Source organism: Megalobrama amblycephala, linkage group LG9 (genome assembly GCF_018812025.1).
Source record: "Megalobrama amblycephala isolate DHTTF-2021 linkage group LG9, ASM1881202v1, whole genome shotgun sequence".
Classification (NCBI taxonomy): Eukaryota; Metazoa; Chordata; class Actinopteri; order Cypriniformes; family Xenocyprididae; genus Megalobrama; species Megalobrama amblycephala.
In genome coordinates this window covers 13,974,987-13,989,559 of record NC_063052.1, presented here as the reverse complement: position 1 = coordinate 13,989,559, position 14,573 = coordinate 13,974,987, and the positions used below count along the sequence as shown (strand labels likewise).

The window sequence follows — 14,573 nt, the reverse complement described above, 5'->3', positions numbered from 1 at the left end:
AGCACCTAAATCTGTAACCTAAATCCCACGCATGTCCGTAAATACACCTTGCACATGTGTGCAGAGATAACAATGCCTTTTTTTAAAACATTCACACTACTCCTACACTCAGTGATGTTACTGAATGTTGCCTTGATGTAGGTTGTTTTGAATCAAACATTCACATTTTTTTTCTTGACGTTCAGGGTCGATTTGTTTGTTTGTGGCCAAATCATGAATGGATGTTTGGAATGACAAGGTGAATGAAAGGATAGACAGAGAGATAGATAGAGCGATTATATTAACCAGATCTCACATATTACACACATTCATCAGAAACTGTCTGTTTTCGTCTGTCTTAACTCACACCATGTTAATTTCATGTGTAGTTTTTTTTTTATTATTTGCTGTTGTCGCCATCGATATGAGTCCATGTTCATCCATTTAAGTTAAACTCTGTCAAGTCAAGCTGTTTTTTTCTGATCTTTTTGGATATCATTTGGATATTATAGATACTGTGTTTCGTTAGATCTTTAGCAATTTGAAAAATATTGAAAGCATTAATGGATAAATTATGCCATGTAGATGTTGTAAATGTAATATTTTATTATAATGACTTGTTGGACTTTATAGACATGAGATAGTTAACATGAAATACTTTTGTGAAGTCTAATAGTTTGATATGCTATATACCATCTAAAATTATTACATTTATTTACATATTAACTTAAAATCTTGGTAAAAGTCCATGGACTTTGCGTGTCAATTGTCAGGTAAAGTGGGAGTTGCTTTGAAGTAGTAAGCATGGATTAATGGCATGGATATTAATGGTAATTAAGTTAATCACAGTGTGGGCTGAGTATCTCAATGTTCAAAGCTCTGCAAAATACAGGAAAATCACATTTTGATAAGCTTTTGATGTTAGTCACAGTTTCACCTGTGCTTTGACAAAATCAACCTCTGTATTGGTTTGACATTTGCATATGCTCCATTTTCCCATTGCACCTTTAATAGTTAATGAAGAAGCCAGATTGAATCTGTAAAAAGCGTGAAAATGGATACTTGGAGGAAAAGCAGGTTGAAGTAACCGACAACCTTTGCAGAAAAGTACATAGAAGTTTCCTAATGAATTGCCTCTTCAAATGGGGCTCATTTCCAAGTAGCCTGGTGAGATGAATAAAGAACAAAATTGTCAGTCTTTCTTCCTTTATAATTTGCAAGATATTGTTTTTCCTCATTTGTTTTTCTTGTTCTTTTCCTCAGAATCACTCAATGATCATGTTTGAAAGTCAATGATAATGTCTTTCCATTTTTATCTTGCGCTTTTCATTTTCTTTAACCCGTGGGATAAATTCACTAAACAATTGCATGACTTGGGCATGCAATATTTCAGCAGAAAAAGCTAAAATAGAACTCTCATGAGTATTTAAATTAGGTGATTTAAATGTGTTAATCATTTGCATAATGTAGTAAATTGGTGCTAAAACAACAGGAACGGCGTGTGCAAATAATTTTCCGCCCTCAGTAGGCATCCTTCATTTTTAGTGAATTCCTCCTCCTGTGTCATGACCACATTTCCGTCATTCAATCATAAGCCATTTCTGGAGAGACAGGAACATCTTGAGCCTCACTTAAAGGGATTTAACATCCAGCAGGTGTTTACAAGCCTGAATCAGTAAACAGAAATTAGAGGAAGCCACTGTTCCTCATTAGATTGTCTTAGGAATAAAAGTGTACAGTACAGTTAATTAAATGCAAAAACATCCACTTAAGAAAGTAGCGACATGTACAACTGCTAAGACTGGTACAGAAAAAGGGGAAAAGAAAATACTCTGCATTTGCACTGAAAGTCATTTGAGCTTCTTTAATAAGTCAGGATGCATAAAAAAGTGAGTGTTTACAATACAGTGGGAGTCATTTTCATTTTACAGTGCTGTGCTTGTGTGCATGCTGATGATAGTGAGCATTTCTGCATTATGTTGAGATGTCTCTTGGTTCTAAACAGCATAGTTGCATGGTTAAATGCAATATTAATTGTGCATTAATTTCATCACCCTATAGATGTGCAAGTGTGTATGTGCGTGTAAAGGGCTGCATTTGAAGTCAGGTTCACTCAGTTGGAAAATGAGAGGTGACGTGGTCCTCTCAGCCTCAGATAGAAAGACTAGTCACATGACCTATGCCAACCACTCTAACCCTTAACCTCTGCCTTTTTTAGAGTAGATCACACATATATGTTTTATATAACATATTATATATATATATATAATATTGCACAAGGGTTGCTTGAGTCAGCGTTTTTTTTTTCTGACATAGTGTTCTTCGACTATAATCTCCTATTAATAGTACTGATAATAAAGTGTGCCCTCAATTTAGAATAAAAAGCTGCTAATACGATAGGGGATTTACTCAGTATCTCCACTTCACAATGATGTAGTCACACTCTTACAAAGCGACAACTGCACTGAGACAAATTTGTGGGAATGTGTTAATGGTTATCAATTAGATGATTCGAGTGTGTGTGTGTTTGTCTGTGTTCACATGTAAGCTCCACCTCTTCAAATCGCAATGTCTGCAGTTCTATGAAGCCGTTTGCATGAGGCTTGCATGACCAAAATGAAGTTTATCTGTATGTATGTGTCTAATTGCAAACTGTGCTCTGAATTTGCAGTAAACGAAGGAGGAATCAAACAGGCCTCTAACTCCTGTCCAGACCCGGGGGAACCTGAAAACGGCAAGCGTGTCGGCAACGATTTTAGGTAATCATTCTTAGGTACTGTGTGTCCCAGTGATGACTTCGCAGGAAGGTATCTGGTGACTGTTATTCCCGCATTCTCCACCAAGAGTGCTAGCAATGAATGCTGATCATTATAGTCTGATTGATCAATCGTGACTTTCTGAAGTTTCTTAACGGCTTATATTTTATACTTATATTTGAGAATGAACTCGTGTGACGTCATTACGAATACAATCAGGTCAAAACCAAGTTTGTTTGGAGGTTGTTTCGGGAATTCGAAAACAGCTTGGCAAAGCGAACTTTCCAGAAAAGCTGGAAAAACAAATTTGAACTCCCATTGGTCTGTGATGATGATGCGATATGTGGGTGTGGCTCTGAGGCTCCGTCTTCTTTGATCAGTTAATTTCTGTTCTGTTCAGTCTGTCATGGTCAGACATCCACAAGTAAAATCATGAACACACTGGAGAACCGCTTTATATAGTTGTAATTCTGATAGAGACACTGACACTGTTTTTTCATGTTTAATACTGTAAAGCTGTTTGCTTTAAAGCAATCTATTTAACCCTTAAATGCATGACTGTTTCACCAATCATTCTTACATATTCGGGTCTTTATCTACCCGGATCTATATCTAACACGGAAGGATCTCTACCTGTCGCGATAATATAAAACTCCTCTGATATTAGAGTAACAATTACAGAAGAATAAAATCAAGCATATTTTGTTACCTTTTGGAGCTTGAAAGGGCTCTATTTGTGCAGATGTTTTATGCCATCATCACTGTCCTCGTCAGAGCTCATTTCCCAGTACATTCAGCAAATAATGGGCTAGTTTTATGCTTGAGGTCATGAATATGAGCCCATTCGCGATCTCAAATGTATTCTCAAAACTATATTATTTTCAACGTCTTCAAAATCAATATTTCGATCGCTAACAGCTTCACCAGATCCATCCAGTAACAGTTACAGTCATATTTGATTGCGTTCAGTACTTGCTCTGCAGTAAATCGCTGAGCCATTTCATGTTTTTCTTATTTCGTTTTCTGTCTAAATGAGTCGTCACTTCAGCATTGTGTATAAGACATTGCCACCTTGTGGAATAAAGGTGAATTGCACTTATTCCGTCATCTAAGATTCAATTATTGTTGTGCAGAAAAAATATACATACACTCATACACACCTCGGGTCGTTAGTGACCCTATACAATTTTTACACAAAATGAATACAAAAATAGGCATTCTTTTATAATTTTATGATTTTTTTCTTGTTATATTCTTTATAATGAATTGATTGAGGAATACCAAGAAGGTTGATGTCTAACTTTAAAAAATGAACGAGGAGGAGGGTAGTGAATGAAGTCCCGGGTTAAATAATAAATTTAAGGGTTAAATAAACTATGCTATATGCTATATAAATAATGCTATATAAATAAACCTGACTTGACTGGAGTGCTGAAATGTAGAGCTGATGCAAAACTATCCACATCGCTATATGATCAGATGCTTTCTTAACTGCTGTTTTCTCATCTCTGTCATTTTCGTTGTATGTTTATTTTGTTATTGAAAGGAGAGTGCGCAGCACATATGCATATTCATCTTAACGCCACTTTCATCAGTGTGGGCGGCGTCGAGATGTTATACCGCTAACATTATACCGCTGGTCACGTATTTCAGACTTCTTTTTACCCCCAAGTGGAGAACGAAAAAGAGCTTCACCATGAGTATATCGGGGACTTAATATTCAGCATCTTACTTGGTGACTTTACTCTAATATTGCTGCAGTGTTCGTCTCTTGTTGCTATATTTCATGTCTACATATTTATTTATTTGACAAGTAGTTGTATAATAACTGGGGTAATGTACAATCAGCCCTTACGTATTAAATTTTCCAAGGAGAGACGAAACCTGTATGCAGGGCTTCTACACTGATACCTGTCATTAATATTGTAACATCTGAATATCTTACAGTAGTGTCCTCTGTTTAGCACTCCCAGAGCATATAAATCATGTTCTCCAATGCAAACCCTTCCAAGACTTTCCCAATGTCAAGCTAATACCAGCTCCACAGGGAAGCTGACAATATGCGAGTGAAACCGCTAATTAGGGCTAGCCGATTCAAATTGCGACACTGATGTTATTCCAGGTTTTTGTGTAACATGGCTTTAGGATTGTACAAAAGCCCAGCAAATGCTGCAGAAGCGTTTCATGTTTGTAAGCTGAGGTTTTTACGCACAGGATCGCACAACAACTGTTTGTTGTTTCCTCAAATGAAAGTACATGAAAGGTCAGTGGTCGGGAGTTTGCTGAGTGGATTTGTTGAGATCTGTCCAATCCCAGATTGAAGGAAGCGTTGAAGAAATGGAGAAAGCTTCAAACTAGAATTTTATAGAGTATCAAGGCGCACCACAGTATCGATTGGAAGGATGATAAGAAGCTCTTTTGATATGCTTTCATTTATTTATCCCTCTCTTGTGCATGTTGCAATACTTTCCTCTCTAGCTTCTTTGTGTGTGTGTGTTTGCGTAGACCTGAGAGTATACTGTATATTTCATTTGAAATGTTAATGTTTCACTGTATTTTTCAGTACCATCTTGGCTGAATGACTGATACCGTGGCACTGTTATAACCCACTGAACTGTACTTTTAGCTCTCACTGCCTTATTTTCATTGTGCATCAAATTAAATGGCTTTCACCCTGATCATTCAGTCATGCTAATGGATTTGTGTTGGATCTGATTTGTTTGTCCTTCTGTGCATATGGGTCCTGATCCCCACAGTATTGGTGCCACAGCCCAGTTCACCTGTGATGAAGATCACGTTCTACAGGGTTCCAAGAGCATCACGTGTCAGAGAGTGGCGGAGGTGTTCGCGGCATGGACTGATCATAGGCCTGTCTGTAGAGGTGAGTCGGGCACTTGCTAACCACAATGAACATCTGTATATGTTTCTGTTCAAATTCAATAAGTCCAAATCAGAGTCATGTTAGGGCGTGTTCACACTTAGCAGGTATGGTTAGATTAAAATGAACTCTGGTGCAATTGCTCTATGTGAAAACTGCCATGTGAACAAGCAGACCCATCTATTGCGGTTCGACAAAAATATGAACGTAACATGGACCAAAGACATCTAAATGAACCAAAATCAGGATGTGATGTCACAAGATGCAACCCTAAAAAGAACAGTTCAGTACAGCTGTTTGAACCGCATCTCCTTGCAGCAGATCTTCGTTTGTGTGCAATGGAGAAATTCCTGGCACTGTTTTGACTCCTTTACACATTTTATTATTTAAAGGAGTGGTTGATTATGATTTCACTTTTTTAACTTTAGTTAGTGTGTAATGTTGCTGTTTGAGCATAAACAACATCTGCAAAGTTATGATGATCAAAGTTCAATGCAAAGGGAGATATTTCCTTTTACTGAAATCGCTTTTTAAGGACTACAACAAACGGCTGGTAGGGACTACAATGAGCTTCTTTTGGGTTGATGACTTTTGGAAAGCGGGCTGGGAGCAGCAGCTCATTTGCAGTTAAAGGGACACACACAAAAACTGTGTGCTTTTTTTTTGTTCACACCCAAATTTGACATGCTGTAATAAATGATCTGTGGGGTATTTTGAGCTGAAACTTCACAGACACATTCTGGGGACACCAGAGACTGATATTACATCTTGTGAGAAGAGCATTATAGGTTCCCTTTAAAAGGATAGTTCTCCCAAAACTGTTGTATCATGATTTACTCACACTCATGTTGTTCCAAACCCATGTGATGCAAAAAGATGTTTAGAAGAATGTTCACACTACTTTTTGCTATACAATGAAAGTGGATGGAGACCAGAGGCTGTAGAGTTCCAAAAAATACAAAAAAGCATAAAATTGGTTTATACAACTCACATCCAACTCTGTCCAACCAGACGACTACTACTTCTTTGTGCATATTCAACATAGTGACAATGTAAAATCACCAACGATGAAGATAGTGATGAAACACACTCTGTAGAGCAGTTTGTCCATTTAGGGCTACTGTAGAAACAAGCTGTAATGGCGACTTAACATGTAAGGGGACCTGCGGTGTATGTAGATGGAATTGGGTCATTCTAAGGTAATAAAAGCATAACGGTTCATTATGTACGGTTTTTATACACCACTGAAAACATAGTCATGTATATTATATTGCATTTCTGTCAATAGATCCTCCTAAAATGTACACACTGCACCTTTAAGGCTTGTCAGTAAATGGCCACTGTTATGATTGGCTAACATCGTTGCATGGGGAAAAAGTATCAACAACCCCTCGCTATTGCATATGAGTAAGTGATTTGAAAACATTATCCATATAAAACCGTCATTTACAGACAATGCATTATCAAATTGTTTACTTATGGTTTGCGATGCAGCTGCTCTCACTATCTTTCAACAAAAGTTTCTTTGCGAAGTCTCCATTACAGTGTGCCTCATTTACAAAACAATCTGCAGTCAAATGCTCCGAACAAACATATAATCCTTTGATCCGGGACGTCATTAAAAATAAACTTCCTTTCTCTTCCGTTTGTCCTGTTGTCAGCAGAGTGCATGGAGGATGTCACAAACTGAACAGGCATCTGTATACTGTGAATGGTCTATGGTGAGATGATACGCCATACGAGTTGATAAGCCGTATCAGTTTGAAACGAGGTTTGATTTTTGGGTGAACTATCCCTTTAAGATTTAAACCTGCACAGTCTCTATATAGGTTGTCAGCCTTCTCTTATTTCAGCATTATGAATTTGGGTCAGCCATCGAGAAGAGATGTTTGGTCTGAATACTTAGTAGGATTAATTATAGCTAGAAGGGGTAGGTTAGAAGGAGTAATATTAATTAATTTCAAGAGTGTTTGCAGTTGTCTCGTGACAAGCTTACTAATCAACTTTTTTTGCACCGGATCTGATAGTATTGCCATGGCAACCACTAAAATTCAGAGCAGAATTTGCATGCCGGCAGCGACTTCTAGCTTTTCACAGCCCTAATGGCTTTAAGTGTCAGTTGGCTGCCCTGGGCAAACAAACAGGAATTGGACTGTCTCCATCATTCAGGAGGACACTTTAATTATAGCTCAAAATGAAGTGGAGTGACACAGACACTTTCATCAGCATTTAGGGATCATGGGATGTTTTGCTTTTTTATTTCTATTTACTTGCTTATTTTAAACACTTATCATTAATTAAGCAAGCTCAACAGTCATGAATTAATTTGAAGTTAAGTTAGTTCCCCTCTCTGTTTGTTGTGTTTATTGAAAACAAGGGTATCTTGCTATCATCTGTTAGTTAGCAGCTTGCATGGTCTTTTAACAGCAGAAGTGACTAGCCAGGTTAAAATCCCAGCTGCTCAGGGGTGGGAACGTTGTAAAACTGCACTGCTATTAGCATAAACGATGTGTTTCCATGCAGTGCAATTTACATAATTTCCTTTTATGAATATTATCATGCATTTGCCTGCATTGTTTTGACCTGTACAGTGGCTTTGTTGAGCTACAGAATTACTATGCATGTAAAATTATAATTATTTTAAATGACGACAGCATTCATAAATGACTTTTATTGACGTAATATTTTACTTTATGTTGCATGTCTTAATTAGAGCAGATAAAATAATAAACTGGATAATATAAGAAGGATATTAAGTTGTCATATGGTCATGTTACTATGTCCCTCGCCTCGTAGCTTTTTTTTCCCAATTGCTCTTAAATGTGTGACATGGCTTTGTATTTTTCTTCTCCATTTCTGTCACAGCTGTGGATAGTCGCTAATGAAAGGGTTTGCATGTTTTTGTGGTGCCATCAGCCAGTCATTGTTCTCCAATTCCAGAGCAGGAACATGCTCAGGCTATTGGCTCGAAAACTTCTGTCTGGAACAGAGAGTACCTATGAGCAAAAAGCTTTGCCAGAAAGCTCTGCACTAGCCAAGCGACTGCATTGATATGAAAGTGAATGCTAACACACTCTGCAGGTATTATAGACCTCCTTGAGCAGAACCCAGACAGTGCGACCCCAAGTGGCTGCCTAGGGAAATTACTGTTGATACAGTTTGTCTTCGCAGTTCATTTTTGTGCTTATTTATCAGCGGGTAGAAAAAAGACTTTCAAAACCTTTTAAAAACTCAAGCCACTGTCAATTGCTTACAAACGACATGCAGTAATTCTTAACTTTTGAAATAAGACAAGGTAATTGGTCTTGATGTAGAAGGACGAGCACTCATAAATAGGTGATTTTCTTTCTAAGATGGACTATAAATGCATTTTTGGATGTGTGTACTGTGAATTTTATGGCTTTAAGGCCACGGCATGCAGGAAAATAAAGGTGTGGAGCAGTGTTCGAGGTTTAATGATGTAATTGATCATTCTGGGTGGCAATTGTTTTTTGTTCAGCCTGTTCCAATGTCTTGGAGTCTCCTAATCTTTATGCTTGCTGCTGACTTGGCCCATTTTCCCTGTAGAGGTCGGCTTCAGTGTCAGGAAGTGTAAAACGGCAAATAGGGCTGAATATACAAGGGATGCACAAAGGAAGTCTTCTTAGAACTAAAAGCTATCCAAATGCCAAAACCGACGGCAATGTTCTTGATTAAACGATCTGATAATGTAAGAATCACAGCAGGCAGTCAGGCTAATGTACTTTAAACCAAAGAGGTAGGAAAAGAAGGGAAAAAAAATATATATTTTTAATAAACTCTGTAAAACTTTATACAAGTTTATCCGATCCTTAAATCATTCCAAGAGTACTGATATATACAGTTCAGCAGAGTGGTGTGGATTGTGACTCTTTCTGCAGGTTATATAGTTATGCCAGTAGGTGGCGACAAGTGGCTTCTCTTTATAAATGAATTGCTGAGTTATTCATTCAACCCGTTCGTTTATTAAAAGGAGCAAAACTGTCTGCATCAAAAATGGCATATTTTCTGAGTAGGTACGTTTTTTGAATAATTAATTACTTTGCAGCTGGTCTTTCTAGTATGAATGGGCCTCATTCATGAAACTTTCGTAAATATACGAGCAAATTCGGAGTAATTTGCGTGTAAAATGGACCTTTACGAAAACTCTCCGGTGGATTCACAAATGTTTTGAATGCAATGGATTTGGTAGTTAAACGTGTATATATTAATGAATTCCAAACGTTTGTAAATAGTGTGCACGCTCATTCATAATTAGCATAATCACCGCCCATGAGTTACAACTATGCAAATTACGTGTCCAGGAATGCTGTGGAAAGTTCTGGGCTTCATTCTCAGGATTGCAGTAACCAGCAATATTTACTTCTCCATTGTTGTTCAGTCGTTGTACAAGTAGGATGATTGGTCCGTAAAGTATAGTTTGTCCCGCCCCTCCTCCACTGTGATTGGACGGCTGCGTAAAAATATGTGACAGTGACGAGCGCTGCCTATTACCCAAAGTTGAACAGTTAAAAAATAAATAAATAAAGACAGGGCAAATCAACTTGTGAAATATTATTATCGTATATAGTGCATCAAAATGCAATGTCAATAGTTTGCGTAAATTAGAACACAGAACGTTCAAATGTTTTATGCATCATTTACACGTGTTAGGGTGCAGAATTTACGCCAGAACGGCTTCACGAATGATTAACACAAAAATTTGTTCTGCTCGTGTTTTATGAATGAGGCCCAATGTGTGTAGTATGAATGAATACTACATTCATAATATTATCATTGTTATGTGACCTACCAGTGTCACTGACATTCACAAATCCCCTCCCATAGCCTCATGGGATAGTAATGTGACAGTCTTTGTCGGCGGATCACAAATAGGCAGTGTAACTGGCAGTATTGTATCTAAAATGTTAGTTACTTAATATTAGCTTCTTACTGAACTGTTTTATAAAATTTATACAAATTTTATTTTGCTTAAATTCACCTTTCTACGCTGTAAACCCTAATGCTCAAAATAATAAATTGTTTTGAGTAGAGCCAACTCAAATTAAACAAATTGATTCATTCAAATTAACTTTTTAAAGTATTTAGAACTTTCTTTTTCTTTTGAGTTCACAAAACTGACACATTTTAAGTGATCTGAATTGTTTCATTGTTTTGAGTTTTATGAAATTGTTTCTTTTGAATTTAGACTTAACTTAAATTTTCCAAAGTTTCCACTACTAAAAATATTTAAATTAAGATTACATGATAATTTATGATTACATAAGTTAAATGTATGAATTAGTTTACTCAAATATTTCAAGTTATGAGTACAAAATAAAAATCTGCAAGTTCTGCTTGCTATAACTTTAAATTTCTCAACTTAAAGTATATGATGCAACTGATTACCTCAATTTTTTATTTTTGCCAACTTTTTCGGCTTTACAGTGTATAAAGCTTTTACAGTGAAAATTCAGATATGAATCTGTATCCTGTGTTTTTTTCCTTTTCTTCTTTACCTTTGACTTCTTTTGTAAACAAATGTCAGTATTACGTTCTAGTCATTGTTTTGTGAAGGTGGGATAAAAAGTGACAGGTTATCGTTGGCCAAGTAATGAATTGTTTGCTCATCCTGCCCTTTAATTTTATAGATAATTTCTCTCTGGCTGCTTTGCTACAGGCGAGAGAGCCAAGCCAAGGCCGTTCATTTAGCAGGCCGTAATTGAGCTGTCAGGGAAGGCACAAGCATGCGCAGATATACGTCATTGAGAGAACTGATGTAGGTTTCTGGACCGCTTCCCTGAGCTCTTAAATCGCCAGCTTGTCCATAAGTCGTTGTCGCCAGTATGTAAGAACAGTACAGCAACACTGAGGCGCAGTGACAGGAATAACAGCAGGGATGGACCTGTGAATTGTTTATGGACACCCTCTGTACACTGCATCAGTGTTGTAGCTCTTAGTATCGCATGTCTAGAGAAAAGTGGGAAGGAGTAAGAGACATTATTAGTGAGATAGCATGATGGAGAGAGAGATACAGAGGGTAAAACAAATAGTAGAAGCCTGTACTGTCGAAATTGTACAATAAAAAGAACAAGAAGACAGAAAAAAAATAAGTCAGAGGGCAATATCTTGTCAACTGAATGACCACTGAAAATGTTTGTTGATGAGATCTTTGATGCTAGCGAAGACGAGGCCAAAAGAATCAGTGTGTAATCAAATGATTTTAATTAAAAAATATTCATTTTAATGTTTTATAGATACGCTACTATTTATGTGATGTTTTTTAATTGGTTTGAAAGACAACATTTAAAAAAAGCTGCATTTATTTGATTAAATTCTGAAATAACTGTTTTCTGTTGTAATATATTTAAAAATGTTATTTATTCCTGTGATGGCAAAGCTGCATTTTCAGTAGCCATAACATATCTTGTTATTATCAGTATTGAAAACAGTTGTGCTGCTTAATATTTTTGTAGAAACTGTGATCATTTTTTTTTTTTTTCAGGATTATTTGATAAATAGAAAATCCAAAAGAAAAGCATTTATTTGATTTTTTTTTTTTTTTTTTTTTTTTTGTAACATTCTTTACAGTCACGATTACCTTAAAAGTGTTATTTAATTTCTCTCTCTCTCGGTTGAAATCGTGTTCCGGGGGGCACTGCGATATATAAAAATGTGATATTAAAACACAAACATGGAGAATACATTTTATGTTTTATGTTGATAAATCTTGTGCATGTTCTTTTTAAAATAAATAAGTAAACAAGATAAAATTTCACAAGATGCTCAAATTCGCTTAAACATTTTATTAATATACATAAATTAAATGTTGAACAAAAACTGTGCAGAAAATTTTGAAGGGTGTTGCCACAAATAGCTTGTAGCCAGGGACAGAAATCATCCTGTGATCCTCAAGTAACTTGCTAGCTGTGTCAGATTTGAGTTAAGGAGTGCCTGCAGCTTTCTGGACAGCTGCCGCCGTCGTTGGGGGTCTGTGTGCTCAGAGAACATGGCCACCTACTGCGCAGACTTACAAAAAGCACCATTCCCCCGCAATGTTATCCACTCAAGAACACACTCAGTATGGACGAGAAGTGTCTTTCTCTCTCTTTCACACACACACACGTGTGAAGTTTGTGTGACTCTCTCAGCAGGTCCCTAACCTTTACCTCTCGACTAAATCACTGCATGCATGTCACTTGGGTGCCTGTTTGTTCCTGCAGCTACAGGCTGCACAAACTAATTGAGAAGATATAACATGAAATCATGCAGAAAATTGCCTAGATCTATATATACTTTTTTTTTTCTTTCTTGGACATCCCAGGGGTACGCTGGGTTAATCATAAATTTCAGTTCATCCATTTATTGGGCCTGACACCTGACGTCCTCCCTTTGCTCTCCCTTTAATTTTTGGGTTGTTAAAATGTCTATTGTGATTAAACAGGTGAATTTTGTTATTATGTGAAATTAGAGGTAATTGTAAAGCCTCGCTAGAACAGACCTCTTAACATTGTTACAGTGCTTTGCAACTGGTGTCGTGTTTTCTAATGGGGTCATTGACAGCAGGGGAAAACAATGTTAAATTCAATTAATAAAATAAACCAAACTAACCACACACACACAGAGAAAGAGAGATAAAAATATACTTTATATATATATATATATATATATATATATTTGTCAAGGACCGGATTATTATTAGCAAAATAATTTTAAGCCTAGTTTTTACAAGCAATATAATATAACAAGTTTATTTAATAATGTGCTGAAAAAAGATATGCTGTTTGTTTTTTTTTCATTAAACATTTTCCAGATATTTAAATAATATGCTTTATTTAGTAGACAATAATTTAATCTAGGGAAAAAAAAAAATTATAATATCATGCATTCTTTTGTTCTTATTGTTGTTGTTGTTTTTACCACAAATTCTTGTTTAATTGGGCCGTGAAAATATATGAGAGAATGTGACTCAGACTACATTAAATAAGAGATTGCTTTCAAAGGGATAAATATGATTTGTGCCAACCACAATGTTTTTAGCGCAGTGAATTATTGGCTGTCGAGAGCATGAAGCCATTGAGATTCAATTTTGTATGATGAACACTTTTGTACTTGATGTACCACTTGTTGTCCAAAGTGAAATTTTTAATACAGTTCATGTAATGTATGATTGATTTGCATATTAGTCACAAGACTCTGTAACATGAGGTAATATTTCACAATATATTTGTTGATATAGTTTTTGGGGTCTCCTAGAATATGCTTGAATGTTCAAAAAACACCTTATATTTCCCATATTCTCCAATGTTGCAGCTCCTCTGTTCCCAGTCTGTCAGTAACGCTCTGTTTAGTTCCTGTCTCTTTGAAGCCCCTCCTTCTGAAAAGCTCGATGTGCTCTGATTGGTCAGCTGGACCAGTGTGTTGTGATTGGTCAAGCACTTTGAGCCCCGCCCCTTACCATAACCGCCAGTTTCAACACACTACTAACTAACTCAATCAGGCCCCGCCCCTTTATTTTGCATATGTCTTGGGCAGGAATTATTTTCTAAATATATTGTGTCGTGTCCGTTCCCGGAAGAAAACTCAAGACTACAGTGGAGGCGTTTCAGAAACAGTGACACTGATATAGAGAATAACTCCCGCTTTGTAGCTTCGCAGACCTTTTTCACGCTCAAACAGCAACATTACACACTAAAGAAAGTTGAACATGTCAAAAAGCGTAGTAGGACCCCTTTAATAAACACACAGATGTCCTCAGCTCTCACTGGCTGCACGTAGGTTTATTGGTATTCCTCCCTTACAACTGTTGATAGGTGTTTCACGCAAACACCTCATCATTTCAAGCTAAAGTTTATTACGGATGCCAGACTGGAGAGGGCTTGTCACAGGATACTTCTCTAATTAGGAGCCCCTTGACGAGAGGATGACTTTCAGAGGAAAAAGAACGCTTTTGGGCCTGAAGG

At 36.8% G+C, this 14,573-nt stretch overlaps 1 protein-coding gene across 1 annotated transcript in view; it reads left to right on the top strand.

Annotated features, from left to right (window-relative positions):
• The window catches only part of csmd3b (CUB and Sushi multiple domains 3b), a 521,564-nt gene that overhangs the window by 270,618 nt on the left and 236,373 nt on the right, over nucleotides 1-14,573 (top strand). Inside the window, 2 exon segments of the mRNA XM_048201776.1 lie at nucleotides 2,651-2,738; nucleotides 5,492-5,616. Of these exon segments, the coding sequence (XP_048057733.1) occupies nucleotides 2,651-2,738; nucleotides 5,492-5,616 (213 nt within the window).